The sequence below is a fragment of the Callionymus lyra genome, chromosome 7 (assembly GCF_982586985.1).
Source record: "Callionymus lyra chromosome 7, fCalLyr1.hap1.1, whole genome shotgun sequence".
Lineage (NCBI taxonomy): Eukaryota > Metazoa > Chordata > Actinopteri > Syngnathiformes > Callionymidae > Callionymus > Callionymus lyra.
Genome location: NC_141824.1, coordinates 22,277,714 through 22,301,106, shown reverse-complemented (window position 1 = coordinate 22,301,106; position 23,393 = coordinate 22,277,714). Strand labels below are relative to the sequence as shown.

Genomic DNA, 23,393 nt, shown 5'->3' with positions numbered 1-23,393 from the left:
TCACTGGTGACAGTTGCAGAGAGGAGATCAACTACTGTCCATCATGGATGATAAGTAAGTAAGTAAAGAAGTAATTTGTATTTATATATTGCTTTTCCAGACCAGGGTCACAAAGTGCTTAAACAATCAAAACAATACTCAATAAAGTATATACTTTAAAGGTCAAGATAATACTGAGAACAACACAGGAGTTCCAGAAAATCAATCATCACAAATAAAAATGTCTTAAGATGTTTCTTGAAGGAGTCAGTAGATCCATCAAATGCAAAGAGAGAGGAAGATCGTTGCACGAATGCTCCTCCCCAGATGCAACACTAATAGACTCAGGGACTCATTCATTCCCTCGTGCTATTAGGCTGTGTAATCCTGAATTTGGGGGCAGGAGCGGAGTAAAAGTATGATATGTTCTATTCTATGTAAATCTAGCCAAACTATAAAGACAATCATAGTTTAAAAAATATATATTTGGGATATTTATTTCGAATATCCAGTCAAATGTTCTATACAATTCTATTTTCAGAGGTTCGACAAAAGAAAAAGAAGTTTTTATTTATATTTTATTTTATTTTATTATTATATTTAAGTGAAGTAATAAATGAATTCTTTGATAAAAATATTAACTTTCTTAATCTATTGAAGCACCTGTGGTTTGAAACTTTAGACGCCTTTAATGGCTGTCGGAAATTTCCTAGTTAGCACCTGAAACCAAAACAAATATTTGGCAGTAATTAAGATTGAGATACAAAGTTTCCCCTTAAGACTATACGCGTTTATTTAAGGGTATTCTGGATAGTTTTCAAACACAAACAAAAAATCCATCTTCATTCAGTGTACGTTCATGCAAAAATTACAACGTTCCCCTGAACGGAACACGGACGTGTAGTCTGGCAGCAGCGGAGCGTCGCAGTCAGTGGCAGCTGGGAATGCGAGGGTTCCGGCTGGTCCGCTATTTTTGGGGGACGGGAGTTCTGGAGAAGTCGGGGGGTTCTTGGCCAAAGGAACCGACACTTGTTTGCTATCATTAGCCTACTTTAGGTGGGGGTCTGGAGGAGGAAACCAAACCGGAGCGTCGTCTCGGTTCGCGGCGTTTTGGACCTCGAGTCCGAGCGGGTTCTGGTGTGTTTTAAACCGAGCCTACAAAATAAGGATTCCTCCCCGCATGCTTTCTTCCCTGGTACCGACCCACAACACGCCGACGATGGACTGAAATCCGCGGCGGGGGCGAACGACTCAACCTGCCGCGATCCTCCTTCGATAAATGCTCGAGGAGACCATGACCCTGCTGTCCCTGCTCGGTCGAATCATGCGTTATTTCCTGCTCAGACCCGAGACCCTGTTCCTGCTGTGCATCAGCCTGGCTCTGTGGAGCTACTTCTTCCACACGGACGAGGTGAAGACCATCGTCAAGTCCAGCCGGGACGCGGTGAAGATGGTGAAGGGGAAAGTGGCGGAGATGATGCAGAACGAGCGCTTCGGGGGTCTCGACGTGCTGGACGCGGAGTTCTCCAAGACCTGGGAGTTCAAGAGCAACAATGTCGCGGTGTACTCCATCCAGGGCCGGCGAGACCACATGGAGGACAGGTTCCAGGTGCTCACCGACGTCGTCAACAGGAGCCACCCGTCGATTTTTGGGGTCTTCGATGGACATGGTGGAGAGGTGAGTGACCAGAAGGATGCTCTGTGTCCAATCTGTCAATCTTTCCAAAGTCCATTAAAAGTATTTTAATGTAGTTTAAATACTTAAAAATAACCATATTTAAACTTGAACTCCAAGTATACCTGAGCCCGTCACCAGAGTTTATAACGAATAATTGTCACTGACTTCCTCGGTCGGGGAACCCCAATATTTTTTTTGTATAATGGATCGGTTAAATGTAGACCATACATTCACGACTGAGATACGAAAAAGTAAAAATAAAATTGTATGACCAATAAAAAAAAAAATCTACCAATGAAGACTGGAAGCTCTCGCGATATTTACCGAGAGGGTTTACCTGTAGGTGTAGCATGTTAGCATTTTAAGGTAAGGTAAAACTTTATTGATCCCTCAGGAGGTCTCTTTCGGGAAATTGTTTTTTTCCAATAGCCACAGAAAATGCATCAATTTTCATAAAAAAATAAATCAAAATAAAATAAGAACAAGAAAAAAGACTGTATGTGTAGCATGTTAGCATTTTAGCTTCCTTTTAAAACAATCTTAAAATGTAGACTTTTACTTTTTTTTTCTTGAGAATAATTCCTCTTGTTGAGGTGTCACAACAGGATTAACATTACAGACAAGAAACACAGGTATTTGGATTATTTTAAATGTTTCTTTTTGGAGGAAGATGAAGATGACAAAAACTGGGCACTATTTGCTTTTCCCACAAGTTAATATGTTTATATTTTGAGTGAACTTGACTGATTTAAGTATGCTTTTTTGCCCATTTTTAAGGAGAAAGATTAAGAACATTTCGAACACATGGAACAAAAAAGCGTACACATTTTTTTTTGTTTTCGTTTTGTGCTGTCCGGTTGAAAATACCTCATGTACCGGGAGTTGAGGATCATCCACCTCATCGTTCTTCAAGCTTTATGAGGTTTATGCTCTACTCCAAGTCTCTCACAGATGTTTTTATCTCTGAGACAACTGCTAAATGAAGCCAGGTTCTGCTTTTTTGTTGTTTATTATTTCAGTCGTGGCAGAGTTGCTAAGCGATGAACATTGATTTAAAAGCCAACCAACGTTAATCTCTTGGCTCAGTTTTTCCACCTTCAGAATAAAAGATAAAGAGAGTTTGAGAAACAACTTCACAGTTGGGAAGCTCCGATCAATCCCACGCACCGTTGCCCCTTCACTCCTGAACATTAACACAAGATATGAGAAGCTTTAACTAGAACACATTTTAAGAGGCTTTTATTGAACATGCTAACTCTGAGCAGAGAAATACTGAAATGATGAACACTTGGACGAGATAACTAATAATGGTTGAATTCCTGTTAATCTAGTTATTGATTACTTGTATAGCTACGCAGCAAGATTTATAGATGATCTGCAGGTTCAATAGCTGCTTCTCAAATCAGAAGTAGTTCTCTTGAAGCTACATTCCAAGATGGACATGTCTTTTCCATTCCTCCAAGTCTCCAGTTCTGCTTTTAGCATCTACTTTTTTTTATTAGTTTTATGACGTTTTGAACCTCGTGTGTTGTGGTTTGAATTGAAGTCCCACTGGACAGAGCTGTATTCCTATGTAGTTGCCTTAATGGTTTGTAGCAAAATCCATGACAGATGATGTCATGATGGCACATGAAATCTTGACTCTGTTCCAATGATACACGCCCAGAAGAAAATGAACTTTTCTTTTCTTGACCTTCTACAGTGTCAAACTCAATATGAGTCATACATCTTCATTTCTAAAGTATTCGTACACAAGTAAAACCAACCCTAATCCTACACTATTTATTTCAGCGTTTCAACTCGTATTTTGTTCACATGCTCTGGAGCTCACTGCAAACAGGATTAAAAGTACAACCCTCCTTTCTTCAGACTCTCCCCTGAAACCGGGCATACAGAGAAATTGGTTCTGTAACTTTTCCCAAGGCCCATTCAAAGAATGGAAAATACCTGACGACCTCGGGCACTATTGATGTGCGACAGTTGGACAAATCACCATCCATTCATCGTTATTGGATTGTTTCAATTGATTGGATGTTATTTTTAAACTTGTGTCGTGTCAACATTTAGGAGTTTGTTTTACAATTGTGGTCGGACCAGGATAAACAGAAATATATCCAACTTTACCTTCATCATAGATTAGAAAGTTCATCGGTTCAACAGATTCTGTCTCGGATATCTCAATTTTTAAATCAAACCTGATTCTTTAATTTCCCTTTTTCTGACCTTAATTAATTCAAACCCTCAAGCATCATATGAGACAAAAAACAAGTAAAATCACATGCTTTCTCTCTCCATAGAGATTTGTTTTTCCTTTATCAAGCAGCTCTGCTGTTTTTTTTTAGAGACCAACTCTTTTTATCCAGGCAAACTGCTGTGGTTTGACGGAGGCTGGATGATAACGTGCTATAAATAGGCACCTAAAGGCATAGAGAATATTCAATTTAAGGCATTGCTGCTGACTGCTGCAGTTTATGACCAAAATTGGTCAATGGATTGTTTGTCTCTCTGCAGTATTTGTGCCGCACTTCTTCCCTCCTAGGATTTCCTCTCAACCTGCAACACCAACCATAGCTGATAGCTTGACGAATTGAATGGTAAACAGGATGAAGGTAAAGTTGCAGCCAAAGCTGATCCATGTAGGATTTTAATATATTACACAGTCGCAGCATGATTCCGTGAATGTAATCTGCCATTGAACCACTGTAATATTCACTTTACATATGTACACATATTAATGAGCAGAAACTGTCACTTACTGTTGCTGAATTTTGCATATTTAATGGTGTTGTGAGAACACATTTGGGTGTATAAATACAAATCATGGTAATTCATAGTCAAAGTAGGTGTTGGTGATTCCAAACATGTCAATATTCTGAAAAAAAAAAAAAAAGCTTCTTGTGTCGAGGGGGTCCAAAAGTGTGTTTCAACCTATACAGCCGTGTTCAGAGTCCAAATCGCCACTATTTTACTAGTTTAGACACCGTTCTCACCGGAGGGCATCGATTTAGATCTCAGAGAATCTGCTGTGTGGCCCAAGGCAAGGACCACATCAGATGGCTGGCCGAGAAATGCTTCAACAGCTTCTATTTCTTCTCCGTTTTAAGCCCGAAAGATGTTTGTTGAAAATCAATGGACGCCCACTCAAAGTTGCTGCGTCAGTTGTCTTTTCTAGGGAGGTGTTGTGGCAGACGCGTGAATGAAGGGTTCATGCGTCAATTGGCAAGTAAACCATCAAGCATACATGTGACGCGGAGGATTTGGGAAAGTGTACTCAGGTAAACATGAGCTCATGAATGAAACATTTCCTGAGTAAATACACGGATGCAGGCGCTGGGTTTGACAGATGTCCTTCTGTGGTGTCTGAAGTCCATCACCTTTATCTGCTGCAGCCTCAGTAGCATTCTGTCAACTGGTAACTCACAAAAGTATCACTCATTTGTAAGTAAGTATTGGTGCAAATAATATTCTAACAGAAGGGCTATTTGCATAACTCAAAAGCAAAGACTTAAACAGAAGCTGATTTTTTTTTTTCAAGGAACCAAGTGTAGTAAAAATTTACTTTTTTTGGCCAATATAAATGGACAAAAAAAGGAGCATTATTATAATGGAGATTCACAAGAGTAGGGCAACGTTTAATTCTTGTTGTGCAGGGTTTCTATTTCCACTTGTAGATGGGTGATAGGGTAAAATAAAAAATAACAATATATAAGCATGTACATAATAATAGTAACAAATATTAGAATAGAAAATAGAAACAAATATAAATACAATTCCTAGAACATGTAATACAACTCAAGAATCGAAAATTCAATAATTAATGAAAATATGAAATAAATAAAGGTAGAAAACACGAATGTATGTAGTTTATTTTTTCACTTTGGCCAAAGCTTTTTGCTATTAATTGTTTCAAAAGATGTACAAACTCATGCCTTTTATACAATTCTTATGTTACAGTACAAGTGGTGCTAGAATTCATGATATTTACAGCACAAGTCATAAAACGCACTCCTCAGTCAGAGCCAATTATGTTCATCCCTTATATATAATTTAATAAATATTCATCTAAATATCCCGCTAGATTCTGGCAATTGTTTACAGTAATGTCTGAGCCTGATTGAATCCCTGAGGATTATTGTGTGAGTTGTGGGATGATTAATGTCGTTCTGATTGTTATCGCTCTCTTTATTGGTCTGTCTTTGTAGCTACAGTCAAATATGATGCTTTGAGCCGTAGATGCAGCAAATCCTGCCGTTTTCCCTTCCTTAGTCAAAAACACATCCATCATCTAAACATCGCTATGATATTTTCATCTGATAGTTTTTCAGCCTCCACAGTTGAACGGTTTGTTGCATGGGAGAGTTGCATCTCAGCTCCGCCTGGAGTGAAATACACTTTTTAACTGGGTCTCACTTTGAAGCACAGAAGTTGACAGCACTGATGATACGAAGAGGTAACCGTCTGCATTTTGTTTTACGTAAATCCTGTCTCTCAAGGTACTTCACAAGAAGGCCTATTTGTTTGCCTTACTTGAAAAACGACTTGTCTACAACCGTATTGTGTTACAGTGTATATATTATAAACATCCGGGATATTTTACCGCACTTAATCTATGGTTTACATTTACAAAGTACAAACCTAGATAAATAAATCCAAATAATTAAGCTGTTCAACTTACAATTTTCTGAGAATTGTAACAATTCTGAGAAAGATGAAAATTAATCCTGGTGATTTACTCCCATTCTCATAAATCAGAGTTTGTTGTGAGTTTTTTCAGTGTTCTGAAAAATTTGTTATGAATTTGAATTATACACAAATACACAAATCTCCATACTACAACCTTTTCAACCCAAGTATTCTTACATTTACATCATATATAGCTTTGTAACACATAATATTACTATAACTCTTTATTTTTTCACCCTACTTTTTATCTCAGTGTTCGCAGATTCCTAACTTTGTTTCCCTATAACCTGAAAAATACGTAGAGAGACCAGAACTAAATAATAATAGCACTTTTGTAAAAACACTTAGAATAAACCAGCCAAATTAAAGTATTCTTAGAGTCTTCCCTATTTTAAAATTAATAAGATTTTGAGAATAAATGTAAATAAAAGAAGCACACTCACTTTAATTATTTATTAGAACAACACAAATTATGTAAACACATCCAATAAACTGGTCCGTGCTCTGATGTCTTTCTATGCATGAACACCTTTTGTCAATCAGGTTCTGAAGTCTGGATGACTTTTGTTCATGATCACGGTTTTATTCACAATTTTAATGAAGAAACGATCAATAATCATATTTGTGATCAACATGATATAAAAGTTAGTAATTTTTAACAGTGTTACGACTAAACTAAACTTGTTTAATATATTTTTTGTCATCATTTATCATCCTGTAATTTTGTTCAATTTAAATTTAAAGGAGCATTATCGTCACCTACACAGAACTCTGCATTGTCAGTCTTTTTTTTAAACCACTGTTAAATACAAACTCAGTATCTAATGGATTGAGGCTGATTCCAATGATAAAGTCCACCCAGTCGACTGCTGTTCTGTAGAGACGAGAGAAACTTTCAAAGTTAACTGTTAGTCTTTCTTTTTTCTCTGATCTGTCAATGTTTTTGTCTTGACAGGCCAGATGTTGACATCTCAACTGGTAAAATTAATATTTGAGTGTCTGTAATTTGCTTGACAATAAATGCATTTCTGCCGTACCATGTGGTAAAGAATTGGCTTTCAGGTCAGCGTTAACTTGGCCCATGTGAATCTCTCCCAGTTCAATCACGGTGTTCACACTTGACTACCTCCCGCTCTGATCCAAACAAATGCTCCCACACCTCCACAAATCCCATCCCGGCGTGTTCAAAATCAGAGTTTAATGTCTCTGTAGCCTTCAGAATTGCTTTAAATCTTGGCTCAGTGGAGAGATTTATCAGTTAAATGAAGATGGATTTTTTTTTAGCCGACACGTGGGAATAACCTTCATGAAAGTGATCACCCTGGGCATTCTTATAGTGGCAGCATGAGCCATTTGTCCCTGGCTAACATGCAGAGAGTCAGCTGTATTCTGCTCGCCCATGCCTTACAGACAGGGTTTTTGCTTCAGGCGTGCAAGAATTACCCTAAACTACAGAGCACACAGAAGAGTGTGTACCTGTTTAAACTGCTTTTCTCTGTTTACCTTTTTGACTTGAGCCGTGCTCTTTAATTTAGTCTAGAACACTGTGGTTATGAGGGGCCCGGGGTCTGAAAGGGATAATGACTATTTTTACCTTTTAATATATACATAATTATTTTTCAACTTATCTTGAATTCATTCAGTTTGGAAAATATTTAAGTGGCTGATGCTTGAAGTAGAGATTTTCACTTTTTGCTTCAATTCTTAAAAGACCATTTGTTATTCATGCGATTCTTACATTATTTTTTTTTAGTTGTAGGGGGATGAAAGGAAGAGCCTGCATATGGCTAAATGCTTCTGCCCAACAGGATTAAAGAAATGTAGTCGACGAAAACGTGTATTCCTCCTTTTATAAATGTGATGCAAGCTCGCACAAGTAGATGCAATGCTACGGTCTTGAAAATATGAGGCTTTAGAAATGAAAGTTTATTTTGCTCAACAGTCTTTGGAGGGAGTCGTCTTGTCCATCATTCCTTTCATTCTTAGTTGTGTTAGCACATTTTACATAGCACGGTCCTAAACAAGTCTGTCTAAACGAGTCCATCCACCTTTAGGGGATCGTTGAACCAGTTAAAGCAGTTTTCATTTAAGCTTCCTTACTAATGGGTCCTGTACACACCTGACTTGATGATTAACCGGATAAATACCTTCGACTCTGCAACGGCCACAGATTTAGTGACGCTGTTCTTACTTTACTGGTCTTTCTTGAACGGACAGCTCTGAGGAATTTTAAAGTAATTTAAATGTACATCTTTATGGTCAACTTGCACACCTCTAGCCAATCCCTAGCTAGCTCTCTAGGCCAGACTACCTATTCAAATTGGTCGAAATCGATAAAGTAACTGCAACATTATAAGTCGGATTCTAAAAAAAGACTATACACCATCACTATATATAAGGGATCATTTTAGATACAATTAGATATCTGGAACTGGAAAGTGTGCTTCCAAACGATGCACAAAGGACAGTCATGAATGGAAAATGGAAAACCCAAAAGGAAAAAAAACATGAACACAGTGCTTTGGTTTAGACCAATATTTCTCTGTTGGTTTTTCGTCTTTTTGTGCCTAACAAGTTAAGTACATTGTTCTATTTGGGGGGAAAAAGAAAGAAACCTCTTTACTTGAGTCCATAGATCTGTTAGATGAGGGCTAGTGCCACATTCTATTCAATGAGAGAAGATGAATATTTGTTCACTGAACAAACATTTATTTTGTGACTTTGACTGTAGGAAATTTAAAATGCATTATCATCTTACACCGTCCTGCATCAATGCTCATGTAACTGATCGATGTTCGTCACAAAATCACATTCTCTCTGTGGCCATTAATACCAAGTCTGGTAATGCAGTGTTGAGGCCGATTTAGGCGATTGTTCCAAACTAGAGATGCTTTCACAACCTCTTCTCTTCTCTTCTTACCCACACTGCTTAATAATTGAACGGTCTCAAAGGACGCTGCCTCCTCTATAGGACTAAATATATACTCTCAAGTTGAAGCCACAAAGTTTGAAAAAAGTTGCATCAAGGTTTTTTTCTGAGTTTGTTAGCAAGTTTTTCTGGACCAATTATGTCTTTTGGAAAACTGGTTTGGAATGTCTTGCAATTTTAGTACCCCCCCCCCCACCGCCCATCCTTGTGTTTGCGCCTTTCAATTATTTTACTTTAAGTTTCTGCTTTCTTTACATGTGGATGTGTGGAGTATTCAGTTGTCAGCCATATTAAAATGCCCAACAGCAACTTGTGATGTGGTGGGCTGTCGTCCATGGATACTTCTACAATTTAGTATAGCTAACGTGCCCCATGTGATGTGTTAAATTTTTGAAATGCCGAGCATACTTAAAATTTGTCTTTTTCACTGGCCTGAAGGTCGCACTGCTTCTGCAGCTCATACAGGCTTGTTTAAGAAACGTTTAGATTTTTAAAGGTCATTGCATGAACAATACTTTTTTAATTGATTTTATTAATGTACTGTATGATCCAAAAACATGTCAATATTTTGACTTTGTTTACTCTTGTTACAGTATTTATAACCAGTTGATTGATAGTCATTAGGTATTTACTTTTATAATGTGAATAATTCTTGTCAAACAAAATAAGTGAGGCATTTATCGAAGACATAATAATAGTTTGTTTGCATTGTTTTTCATCATCGTTTTACCCCCCAACTTTATATTTATGTAGCATCCTATTCTGAATAAAAGCTCCCAGACTGACATATTTGGCTTATGTTTTTTCACATTATAACAAACAAAACAATAAGTCACTGATGCATTGACACGGTGGATGCAAAAAAAAAAGGGGTGCTAAATAAAAATGTTGCTTTGCCTGAACCCTTTCTAGCTCAAACCCCAACTCAACTGACTTTGTACAACTGAACTCCTGTTGCTACTGCTTTGTGGATAAAGACTTTGTTAAAAAACATATCACTTGAGAATAAGACATGTTTTTCTTTTTCTAAATAAATCAACAGTTCTTTCATCCAAACGTTGTTCCCAGAAATTGTGCAAAGATGTTGTTTAAAGAGGCGTGCAGACACAGACGGAACAGTCAAATGTTTGTCTGATTTTAGATTGTCGACTGGGATGCTTTGGCAGGAAGAAAGCGTTGGCGGGGAGCAGTCGTCCACTCACAGCTGCACAGAGTCTCCTACATTGGAGCTATTGTGTGAACGAGGAGTCTGAAGAGGCACAACTGTGACATTTACGGAAGCTCGGAGTGACTTGATGGAGAGACAGGTGCATCATTGAGGAAAGAAAACTAGTTGGCAAAGCCGAGTAGTTTCATTAGTGAACCACTTTTGAGTTTTTAAAAGTCAAGTTAATAATCACTATTTCATCGTTACCTTAGTCTTTCTAAGGCCCAATGGTTCTAATAGAGGATTGTTGAATTAAATATTATAAAAGTCAACAGCCTTCCTCTAAATGGATACTAAACAAATGACAAATCGATCTAGTTTAACATGATTTCAGGCCTCCTAAATCAGTTTGTTATAAAACAGGTGGAACTTTCAATAGGTTTGCATCTCTCACAATCCTAGAAAACAGTTCAATTCAATTTTATTTAAAGTGTCTTAGCATAACAAAGTTATCTCAAGACACTATACAGTTGAAGTAAGACTATAGTTGATTAAGGAAAAATAGATCCCAGCGATTCAACAAATTGATCACTAACTTGGACTTAGACTTTGATATACTTTATTGTCATTCTGGATTCATAAAGTGTACACAGAACCAAATTTCGTTTACAATGCTGGCTCCGACAAGTTATAAAGTGCAAAGATTTAGAAATAAATACTATCTACTACGTCTACTAAGATATGTGCAAGGAGCAGTTTTTAAATAATTTAGAAACAAGTTTGTTGTAACAACAATTTAAAACCTCACTATAAAAACCTTACTAAAGATAAGTTAAACACAATTTAAAACTATGGCTGGAATAAAACGACAATATACGATCAACGCAGCATTTGCTTTGGCAGTGAACTTCAACATACCAACATAACTTAGTAAGAATTTTTAGCTAACATTTTTCATTTTTAAGCTTTTGCGGGACCACATTAAAATAGGTTGCCGAGCCAGATAAGGCCCCCAGGCCTTGAGTTTGACTTATGTTTTGTAATACTATTAAACATGTTTCACACCACGAGATAAAGTTGAAAATAAATTCAAGTTTGTTTTCCATTGAGTTAACTCTACGTCTCGCACAAGAGCAAGTTTCTAAATGGTGGCCGATAATGGCTCCTCGTTCCTCTTCCTGATGAATTGAAGGTCATGCAGTTCCTGCAGACGGCTAAACTCCTAACATCGTTTCTGAAGGAGACAACGTTTCTGCTAAAAGAAGTCATTTTGCATCTTCAATTAATCTTTAATTGCGTCTTCTGTGACCTGGTTTCTTTTATTCAAAAGCCATGTTTTATTGAGTTGTTAGAATAAACAATCTTGTGGCTTTTTTTTCAAAGCTCCACATGTTCTTGTCCCCTCACTTGCAAACAGTCTCCCACTGAAGCTTTTTGGATGGAGCATTCCATTCTGTTCGGGGAAAAAACTCCACATGATCCCTGCTGGGATAAATTAACTTTTCTAATCCATTTTCGGAAGAATCCTTTGTCTTTTTTTCTAATGAAAAAGACCACAAAAACCATCTATTTTTTTTCTGTCTAGTTTACTGTTGTCCACAATTTACAGGGTCCGTGTCGGCCGTTCACATGTGCTGCACAGCTTCTCACAGTTGATCCAGACAACAGGAATGCAGATCATATGAACATCAGGCACTTGCACATGTGCTCTTCTTGACTCTGAGATACAAACCATCAAAAGAGACTTGGCTGTAAAAGATCCAGACTGTTTTTAATTTAGGAAATCTTTGTAGTCCTCAACATGGTGATCCGGCTGGTTCATATTTGCCAAGCTTTCCTCTTCTCCGTGGTTCCGCCGGTTGGGCATTGATTGGAAAAGGGTGGTGCAAGGTCTGATTTAATAATGGTGTGAGTTTCTGGCAAAACATCTGCTGTTTAAGGGTTGAATAAATCTGTTGAGTGTGTAAACATCACAAGGTTAAGGGGAAGGCAGATGGGAGGTTATTTTCAGCAGGCTGGTGATTACTGGTTTGTTAATCAGACCTAATGATTAAATGAACTTAATCTTGCAAGAGGATTGGAAGTTCATCCCAATTTGGGTTGTTTGCTGACCTATTGTTTAAGTTGTGGCACATTGTAATGGATGGATGGAGGGATAGACTAACTTTATTGATCCCTCTGGAGATCTCCTTCCGGAAATTGTTTTTCCAGCACACAGAATTGCAAGATGACACAATCTAAATCTAAAGATAAACGACATAGATCAAAGAAGAAGGATACAAAGATAAAACATATAATCATCTTTTCACTCCACTCCTGCACCCAAACTCAGAATTAAACAGCCAAATAGCAAGAGGAATGAATGAGTCCCTGTGTCCATTAGTATTTCATCTGGGGACGAGCATTCGTGCTCCATCTGCTTCTCTTGTTTGTAGATATGGTGACATTCTTGGCATGCAAAGTTGTCTGTAATAATGCTGTTCTAACTATCAAATATATTTTAAAATCTAACAAATATCTCTGTTATAAAGTTTACTGATCAAGTTGACCACTTTTGGACTAACTTTTGATTCATTGGACAACCTAATTCTTGTTATTTGTGACTGTTTTCAACCTGAATAGGCTTTTCTTGCTTTTCTGTTTAAATTAATTTCCCCTGTCTGGTTGTTTAGTTAGATTATATACGGTTAACAAATAAATGCCTTTCAATAATTGGCATTTATAAAAACAATTCAAATGGAGTTTCCTAAATATTATTAAAAATGTTGGCTTGTACTTTTTTCACTAAAAGATTTACCAATTAAACGGGAACACATATGTTGTTTAAGCAATATATTATTAATATAATTAATGTTTAATATGTTTTCGGATCAATCTAATTGGCTTATGTTACGATGCCACTGCGTATTTCATTTGTTTATATTGCATCAAGTATTTTTGGCATTTTTAAAAAATGAATCTCTGTTTCAAGGAACATAAAAGTCTTGAATAAAATATTATAAAAAATGTCTGAAAAGGTGTGATGATATAATAATAATGGAGGTGTATTTATCCAATTGTATCCCTGAGATACTTGTTGATTGGTCCTGATTACACCGATGGTGTGCTGGGTTGCGGCCTACTGCCATCATTGTATGATGGGTAACCGATAAGCACGAAAATATAGTCTGTGCGATTTGCGTTAACTGGTGTCTCTGTCAGCGCCTGTTTAAAGGTTGGGCTCATAGCATAACAATTGCTGGATAGTAATTGATTAACGTACGAAAGCGCGAGCTTATAGTGTTGTGAGCTAATACTAACAGCTAAGGCTCTTAGCATGCCTGCTCCCTTCCTTAGCGAGTCTAAGCCGAAACTAAAAGCAGTTGAAGAGACCGCAAGCAGATTAGATTTACACTAATCTCAGCGGTGTGATTTGGGTTATGTCCCAGCCATAGATTTATTCCTTCCTCATCATCCGTGTAAAACCAGGGGATTCTTTTTTATCTATCGCCCTTCCTTTCCGTCGCACTCGTCAGTCAGTCTGTTGAACGCAAGCTTCTTCTCTGCCGGGGTTGTTTACACGTCCAGTACCTGCGAGCGCTTGTCAGCTGGAGCGGCCTGTACGCTGCCCTCTTCCCGGGATGATTTAATGAGCTTATCTACTGGCGTAGCTGGCAGCCATACTTACAGCTGCTCGCAGAGGAAGAGATGCAATTTTTGGGACGGGGAGGCGAGGAATTTGAAAACCAGGACAAGAATTGCAAACAGAGGAGGCAAGTGTTGTTGTAACGGGGAATATACGGAAGATACTTGTGGATGAATATATTGCCTAAAGTAAGGCTCTTAATATTTAAAAAGCCCTTTAAGAAAATATTTTTCAACGTAACCCCTTGATGTGAAGGCGCTTGTAATGTATTCACAAAATCAATGATGTAAATGAACTCCCAGGGATAAAAGGATGTTTAACTTAACATGGTGTAATGTGGGTTTATTTACAATTTGAAATGGCTGAATGTTTTCTGCTCTGTAACAGGATGTATTATGTATCTTTTGTCTTCTTTTTTTTTTTAGCACATTCATTTTATCCTTTGGAGCTAAACATTTTGAAGTACCCCCATGTTTTTATTTCTTCTTTTATTTGGCATTTTCCAGTACAAGTTTCCCACGGATCCTTACAAGGCATTCGATTTTTGATTTAAAAAAAAAAATAAGGTCTTAATTGAATTTTAAAGGTTTTAAAAAATCCTAAAAATGGAGACATGATGATATGGGTTAAGGTATTCCTTTATTTGGCCCACTGTGGGGACATTTGGGTGGTTACAGAAGAAACTGTAAATTTTGAACATAAATGCATATTAGAGTAAACATACAGTGCAAAATATATATCACATTATAATAATATAATAATAATATGAAAATATCGTAAAATTAGTACAATTTAATGTTATTTTAAAATCTAACATTTACTTATTAAAAATAAAAGGTACAGATTGATGTACCATCACAATCGAGGAACACTGAATTGGTGATCTACTTCAACGTGGTTCATGTTGCGACCTTCGGAAAGAAGCGCTTTCTTTGGTCACTATTTAAATTTTAAATAATTGCTTCTTCTACTGGCAGTGAACAACTTTCGAGATGTGATTAATATTGTTACGTTTTTTTTGATAGTGGTACTTAATCATTTTGAAAAATGTTTATTCGATTCAAAAGCCAGTGGAGGGTTTGAACGTTTTGAAAAGGAGTCTCGTGGAGTGGAGAGCACTGCAGGGAGCGTTGACATACTTTCCCATCCCTTTCTTCCGTATCTCATCTTCTCCTACTGTACTCTGTCTCAGCTGACCTTTTCCCACAGTAACTGTCTGTTTCCTCCTTCTTCTTTCTCTTCCTTCTCATCACACCCTTCAATTCATGATTTCTCTTCATCTCCTTGTGACCTTAAATATACAGTACTCTCTTATATGCAGTTAAAGATAACTTTGATTGTCATAAACCTCTTCCATTCAACATGTTTCCCCTTGAATCCTAGGTTCATACAAATCTGCTGACTTGAAGTAATTTTATTTGTATAGTACCTAGTTATTTCAATACATACCTCTACCAATGGCCTTATTTTAGCTGAGTTTATAAGACACGGCATACAATAAATAAAATAATACTTCCTCTATTTAAGTGACTAAGGCAACTCGGTAGAAGTCTTCACTTGAAATATCATAACAGGTGATTTATTTGAATGATTTCATCATAAAGTCATGCATTGTTTTTTGCCAAGTGAATGATGGAATATTCCCAGATGGAACTATAAAACAGAATTTTTCAATCTTCTGATAGATTGTTCAAATCTATTTTTGAGCCATTTTGCTGGCAGAGAAATGGATAAAGATGATGATAACGACAGAACTTTCTTGACAGAGGAAATGGAGGTTAGTTATTGTTTATTCAGCAGAGGCATCATAAAAAATATCATCGTAGAAGGGCTGACAGACATTATTTTCTCTGTTGCGAGGAATAAAACTGTTCTTGTTCAGCTCTTTAACTATGGTCACTAAAAGACTAATGTATATACAGTACATTTGATGGTGTACGTACTTGTCTAAAGATATAGATTGATAACAATAATTTCCATTTCTAACTACTTAAAAGCTCAGTGGCTATAAAACAATCCTTCAACTCATAAATGCGCACATGTACTAAATGTTTGCCTTAAAGGGCAACTAATGTTTAAACCCAACTCTCCTGACTCACTAACGTATTACAAATCTTGAATCTTCCTCTCAAAGAAACGGTAAGTCTCTCATCATGACCATGTTTTTAAGTGGTTTCTTTATAAAGTTCTACCCCGTGTGAAAACTCGGCGAACGAGAGGTTACAAGGTTATGACATAATGGGCTTTACTTCTTCTCCAGCCAGCTGTAATCTCGCCTGCTGTGTTTATACAACGAGTCCCATGGAGTTGGAGACTCTGGGTGTGGTTATGAGAATTGATATTTTATCTCCAGAAAAAAACAAAACGTTTTCAGTGGGTGGGGCTTAAGTACATTTTCTAAAGTGAATATTCCAATTAAAAGAGTTTTGTGCAAACAGACAAATACTGATGAGTAGAAAAGAGTCCAAGATCAATTAAGACACATTTGCCCTTTAAGTCAGGAGTAAAGTCTGCTGTACTTAAGGGCCTTTTAATCATTAAATGTATATGACCTGTTTCTTAATAAAGTATTATTATATTGCTTCTTACTTTGAGCCAGGGGAAGGTGAAGAAAAGAGTGCAGCTAGGGTGAAACGAATGAAGAATTCTTTGAGACGGATAGAACTGAACTATTATGGAAAATAATGAAATTGCAATTCTTTTCCTCAATAGTCAATTGTGATGTAATTCTTTTTATTCGTTCTTTTTTCATACATTTCTACTGTACATTAATTAGAATACAATTTCTTTATTTGTGATTGTTAAAATACCGTGAATAAGATGGAGGCAAATAAAGCATATTCTATCTATCTATAAAACGTAAGCCTTTTAAACATTTAATGCAAATACAAACAAATACAGCTGCAAAAATGTCTGGTTCTTTCGATCAGCTGTTCTCAAGTTTTCATATTAGACGTGTTTTTTGAGTGTTGTGAAACTTAATCAATTCACAATTGTTTCCAGTTGCCTTCATATGGCACCTTCGAAAAGTTCAGTACAATCTGGAATATATCGCCAATGCAATTAATCCTTCAGCCCTGGAGACATAATATATTATATGCAGCTTGAATGAAAAAGAGGGACATTACTGGGACCCGTCATGATGGTGTTTATTTGACTGGTCCGTTCACGTTTCTCATATTCTGGGGAACTATCTTCTCGTCCATGGCACCACATGTCTTTCAACTGGAGATTATGTTGCTGAATATGAGATATGAAATGCCAACCAATGTTTACTTTAACATTTACCAGATCCAATATGTCACATTTCCTGTCCCTACAAACAACACTGGTGTTTTCAGTAACATAGCGGGGGATGGAAGAAGCAGAATTGAAGATATTGAGGTTCACACTGGGAGAACCAAAGCTAGAAAGACCAGACTTGATTAAAATTGAATGATTCTTTACCCTGTTTCGCCCATTACTTTGTCAGTGTCTCGTTTTACTCAATTTAGTTCAGTGCATCTATTTATCCTCCAACTACTTCACTACCTCCAGTCTCTTACTGTTCCTTCACCTCAGCCTCATCTCTATGCTCTCCGTCTTACGCATTTGTCACCGTCCTAAAATATTTAAGAGCCCGCCTCCTCAACTCCTGAGGGAAGGTCGCAACTTTTTTTTGAAAACAGGAACAACCTGCATGAAACCGTCTTCTTGCGAAAAGTACATCTCTCCCAATCGACGTCCTGTTTCAAAACGTCAAACACGAAGTCGTGACAGATTTTTTGTTTGATACAGGAGACCTCTAAATCATTTAAAAGGGCAGCAAAAGTGCTCATTAAAAAGAGGCACTCAGATTCTACTTCCTAGCTTCCTTTTCCGGTAAGCACTTAAAAGATCTGCTTTGCTATCTCTTGACACGTGTGAGCAAAGGATACCAGGAGACGCGTCTTATAACTATCATTATCAAGCGTGATTGACGGTCTGTGAGTGATGCTGCAACTTTGGTTTTAAATTAATTTGTTGCTTTGAGCCTTTTCTTTGTGTTTCTTTCAATGAATTTCCTTTTTAATTCAGATTTGTAAAGGAAAAGGGCTTTTTGACGTTTTGCAGTAAGTCTGCTGTTCATCAAGAACGTTCTGTAGCGCAACAAATGCTGTAAGTGAAGTAAATAGTTTGGTTTGACAGATTTCATAATGTTAAATATGTTCAATGAAGTGGACTTCAGAATATTTGTCATGCGATAAGTTCCTCTGTCACAAAGAGTTATGTTTCCCTGAAGGTACAAGTGCAAAAGACTGTTGTCAGACTGGTTTAGTGCTTATTTTGATGGTGAAAAGACTAGGTTATTTTTTGGTTTATAGCGTAGCTTTGACTTGATAAATTTATCAAAGCATTTACAGAAATGTTTTACCCATACATGTTGTTTGATACCCTTTTTAATTTGACCTCTTTTTTTTACCTCTTAGTTTTATACCTACTTTCAGAATAGTGTACTGATATCACATCATACATCTTTAGGAATCAAAGAAAAAACATTTTCTATATTAAGTTTAGTCATTTCATTTATTAGTATCTGCTTATAATAAATCCTCAGACTTCAGTCGAAAGCATTAAAAATATTAATCATAACAATGAGCTCCATGGTATATTAGGTTATACACAGGGAATGACAAATCTTATAGAAGGTTTTGGATTTGGAAGATAATTTGGAATGTCACCAATAATACAAATGATATGGAATTAATGAAATCCTCTGAAAAAGATGTTATTTTCAGCCATTTAGAAGAACTGCGTACAATAATAGGATGAGTTTTCCAAATATTAAGGACTTCACAAACTCCACTACACTGACCAATCATGGCCAACATGCACTTTTCTTTGTAGTGAGTTTTTTCCTTTTACAAAAAAAAACTGACGTAGGTGGAAAAATACCCAAAGGTATTCTGTCAAAAGACTAAAGCCAGCTCAAGGCTGAGAGGAGTCGAGTATTTTCTTATCTTATCTCTGATGCAGGGATGACTCATCTCATCAGCTTGAAACATCCCGATTGCTGTAAACTCTTGTGTTGCTTTTGCAACAGCGGACCACTCCAAATAAGAAGCCATCACGGGGTCAAAGGAGGTCCTTAAACGTGCCCCCCTGAAGCACCACGAGGGATCCTAAGTAATTACATTCTCAGAGCCCATCTTGTTGAGATGTTCGGGGCTCCAGTGTCAATGAGCTCAGCAGTAGAGACCAGCTTGTGGGAGGAGCAGAAGCCTGATCAAATGTGTTGACTCTTCCCACAGGATGAGGCAGAAAACCCCTTTGATTTAAAAGACATTTTCCTCTCCTTGAGAACGACCTTTAAGTCCGGATGGTTTGTTGATAGAGGAACACAGTCTGAGGGGTACAGTGTTTTCCACACCGTGAGTCATACCCTCCCTGTAAACGTTATCCAGGCCATAAAAGAGGCGTCTTCAAGTAAAAAGTAAAAAATTCTTGGACCATTCTCTGAATATGCTGTCATGTCTTCAGCTTCGTGGCTTCGCTCCTGCCCTTATGCATTTCTGAAAATTAAGTTTGAGCCTCAAGGGACCACTGACATTTAACACTAAATTGTCAAACACGCAGGAAAGTCTAAAGCAGGAAAGGTTTTTGCATAATCCTACAAGGATGGTGTCTCTTGTCGCCTCCTTTAATAGAACTGAGTCTCCCGAGGAGGCAGTGGATGCTAAGACTGGATAATACTTTCACCTGCTGTGGAAACTGGGCTGCCCGATGCACTGGCTCCATGCCCGCTGGCTCAGCAAACCTGGCCGGATCCCACCACCACCACCACCACCACCCAACCCTCCCTCACCAGGCTGGCGCTGTTACAAAAAGTGCAAGGATTCAAAAACAAACAAAAAGTATTACAAGCATTTTTAATCTCCATTTATTCCCCACATGAACATTCTCATTTATCACACAACCTTGGAGCTAATTATTTAGACAAGAACATGCACAGTGTACACTCTAACATAGCTCTTTGAAAATAAGGGAAAATAGTCAGTTTTCTCACAGAACTAAGACTTTCTTTACTAGTCACCTCAAAATATCTGTATTTTTTTTACATTTACTGATAATACTACAAAAGAAACTTGATTTATTTGAATCAATGCCAGCCTAGATAAATCACCCTGAGTAAGTTTCCCAAACTTTAGGTTCACTAGAAACTACGATAGAATTCCAAAGATCACATTTTCAACGGTCCTTTATGTTGTTATATTTTATCCGTCTATACTAAGAACCTGCGCTATCTCCTCATTAAAGGATGAGACTTTAAATTATACATTTTAAGAAAAAGTGATATTCCTCTCAGGCTGTGGTGGAGCATACGAGATTGTGGGCTTTTATCTTCAGTGGTGCGTTTTGAAGTCGTTTTTTTTTTTTTTTAAAGGCGAGGGCGTGAGGGATTGTAGCTAACATGATAAATGTGTACCCGTCTCCAAAGTGGCAGCAGGATCAAGGACTGGACAGAAAGATGCACGCTTGGACTACAGCATCTGATCAATCCCATTTTTTTATCCTTGAGATTGTGCCATAGTTCAATAGAAGAAAATATATAATTAATGTATAATTAGTCTGAAAGGTGTTTTTATATAGAATATTTAGTTTGACGTAACATAAGCGTGTGACTCTTGACGTGTCGTTTAAGTCAGGTTTACTCCAACCATAAACCTTTTAACTAGCGAAAATGTGTCAAACACAAACTCTATTATTTAATTTTATTGTCGTTATCTGAAAGGGTGGTCTGTGAATATAATGCTGTCAGTAAACCAGTCAGCGATGCCCAAGGTTTGGGTCCTCTGCTGTATATTTGTATACATTTACAAACATAATAAATCATCCTGACATTGTGGCATATACAAGGTCTAAATCATAGATTAATTTACTATCCCGTTTTCACCCTGTACTGGTGTAGATGAGAAGTTTTGCAAATATCGTCAGGTTTTCTTTGAAATATAGAGTTCTCGTTGCACCATATGTCGGCCTTTTGAAGTGTAGATGTGCCAATGGAGCAGCTGTATGGAGATCAAGACTTGATGGAGATGCCAGCAGAAGTCTTTGACTCACTAATGTAGCTGTGAGTCTTCTTGAACTATCATTGAGCTGCAGGTCATGACTGCTTTCTACCGCATTAAAGGTTCTCATGTCGGCTCTCCCTGCTGAAGTTCAGACAGATGTGTGACGTCAACACTGCTGATGTGTCCTCACAGGAGACATGTTTTGTCTGTCCTTTTGTAAAACCCTTTTATCGCCACCGTACTTTTATTGAAGGAAATTGTGTTTGTCTGTCCCACAATTGAATTTGAAAAAAAAAAAAAAGAAGTCTGCAGCCTGAGTGTCCATGTCGGACGGAGGTGAGGAATACAGAACCTGCAGGAGAACAAGAGGTAAACAGCTTTATCCTTCCTTCTGATCCGGCTGCTACTTTCTTCCTGCCAGTGAATGACTTCTTTTGTCATCTTCGCTCTCACAACACAGGTGGTCGCTCGCACACGCCCACCTTGAGCTTTCTTGTCATCTCCGAACTGTAGTATTTTGAGGCGTATGACGTATACTTCTTAATATAAAATAGTCATTTGTGGAGTTGCTGGAGACGGGATGTTCTAAAAAGGCACTCAGATTGATGTTCAAGGATCAGAGGTGGTTGGCAGTTCATGAAAGTGTGTCTTCTGGAGGATGTGATGTTCACGAGCAATGAGCCGTGTTAGTCACACTGAAAGATGTGGGAGAGGAGATGACGAAAAAAAACACAATGATGGAGGTCCTCTACCAGCAGCACCTTAATAGCTTTCTGCATGCATTATATACGCCTACGCTCGCACAGAAGACGACTCCTGCCTTGTGCGTTGATGACTAAGTCTTGTTCGGTGTCGACCAGTAGCTCCTGTGTTTTCATCATAATGACATTACTCATCTATGATCTGAATGTTCTGGAAGGCTTAGGTGGACACATTTTTGGAAGCTTTTACCCTGAATTTATTTGTCTGACTGCAGTGCAGTGTAAAATATATTAGAAAAGCCATTCAGAATCAAGTCAGATGCTTGTCAGTGACTTGTATATGATAAAACTACAGATGGCTTTTGTTGTTTTCTAGATTTTATGCATTTTTTTTTACGATATATCTTTTGCATTCCATGTTTTATTCTAGAGATTATTTTCATGCACTGGTTTTCTTTAAATTGATGTTAAGTGCTTGGAAAATAAAACTCCACACAATGCTCAATACTCTTAAATATTGCTTATTATTAGACTTATTATTAGTATCATGTGATGTAGAAAAGCATCTGGACGTCAAGAGGCACAGCCTGGCTTTCAAATAAACCTCTTTCCATACTCCAATAATTATTTAACAGAAATCGCATCATTTTTTTGTAATAATTACCAACAAACGCACCAAGAACAATTATTCACTTTCATCAGGGTTTATCTGTATGTCTGCAAAATAACTCAAACATGAATGAACACATTTAAACCTTTCAGGAAATCTTAACAATAGGCATTAAACTGATGATGACATTTCGTGTTGTTGGGATTACCATATGGATTCTCCGATTATTTGAAGATTTGTCACTCTCAGTGGCGCAGGATCTTACAGCGTGAGCTCCTATTGTGTGCACAGGAAGTGCAGAGGAAGGGAAACGATCACTTGAATCCCTCTCTTAACACATTGTTTCTGACTAGCGTTGACGTGAGATTGATGTAGTGGGCCGGGCAGCCGTCGCCGCCGCCGCGATGAGCCGTCTTTACCACGCGGTTTATCTCTAAAGCTCTTTATTTATAACGGTTTTCATTCAGGTTGCTGAAAGTATGATTGATTGATTCACTTCCTGATGCCTCCTACGACATTGTTCCCGGTGAGTGTTTGGCTTTTTACAGGATTACCAGCTATTGTGCCATTCTTGTGGCGAGAGAAAGGCTTTTTCCTCGACAATCAATTTATAATAAATGGCTTCACTCGGAGAAGACGAGATGAACTTTCTTTCTCTGCGTGAATATTTTTCCTGACGTGACAGACACAAACAGTCACAGTTCATTTGGCTGTAATTAAAGATCCTGCTGTGGTGACGCTCAATGCTTCCCTCCGCACATATTTTAGTGGTGGCCGTGTTTTAAGATGCATGAAGCAGCAGTATTCCAGGAGAGCGTGCGCCGGTGTGCAGCCATATCTCTGCAAGGCTGGTGTAACTTCCCACCCTGCTGAGCAGATGAATATTCATGGCGCGGATATATCGGTGTCTGCCAGGGAATGAAGGCTTTAGATCACAGTAAAACAAATAAGAACACATGCCAAGTGTGCGTGTTTGCACGATGGTGGATTAAAATGTCCACTGAGAACGA

General features: G+C 37.7%; 1 protein-coding gene across 1 annotated transcript in view; it reads left to right on the top strand.

Annotated features, from left to right (window-relative positions):
- The first annotated feature begins 906 nt into the window (after positions 1 to 906).
- The window catches only part of ppm1lb (protein phosphatase, Mg2+/Mn2+ dependent, 1Lb), a 43,381-nt gene continuing 20,894 nt past the window's right edge, over positions 907 to 23,393 (top strand). Inside the window, exon 1 of the mRNA XM_087795974.1 lies at positions 907 to 1,657. Coding sequence (XP_087652100.1) covers positions 1,259 to 1,657 — 399 coding nt within the window. The 5' untranslated portion in view covers positions 907 to 1,258. The remainder of the gene's footprint in view (positions 1,658 to 23,393) is intronic.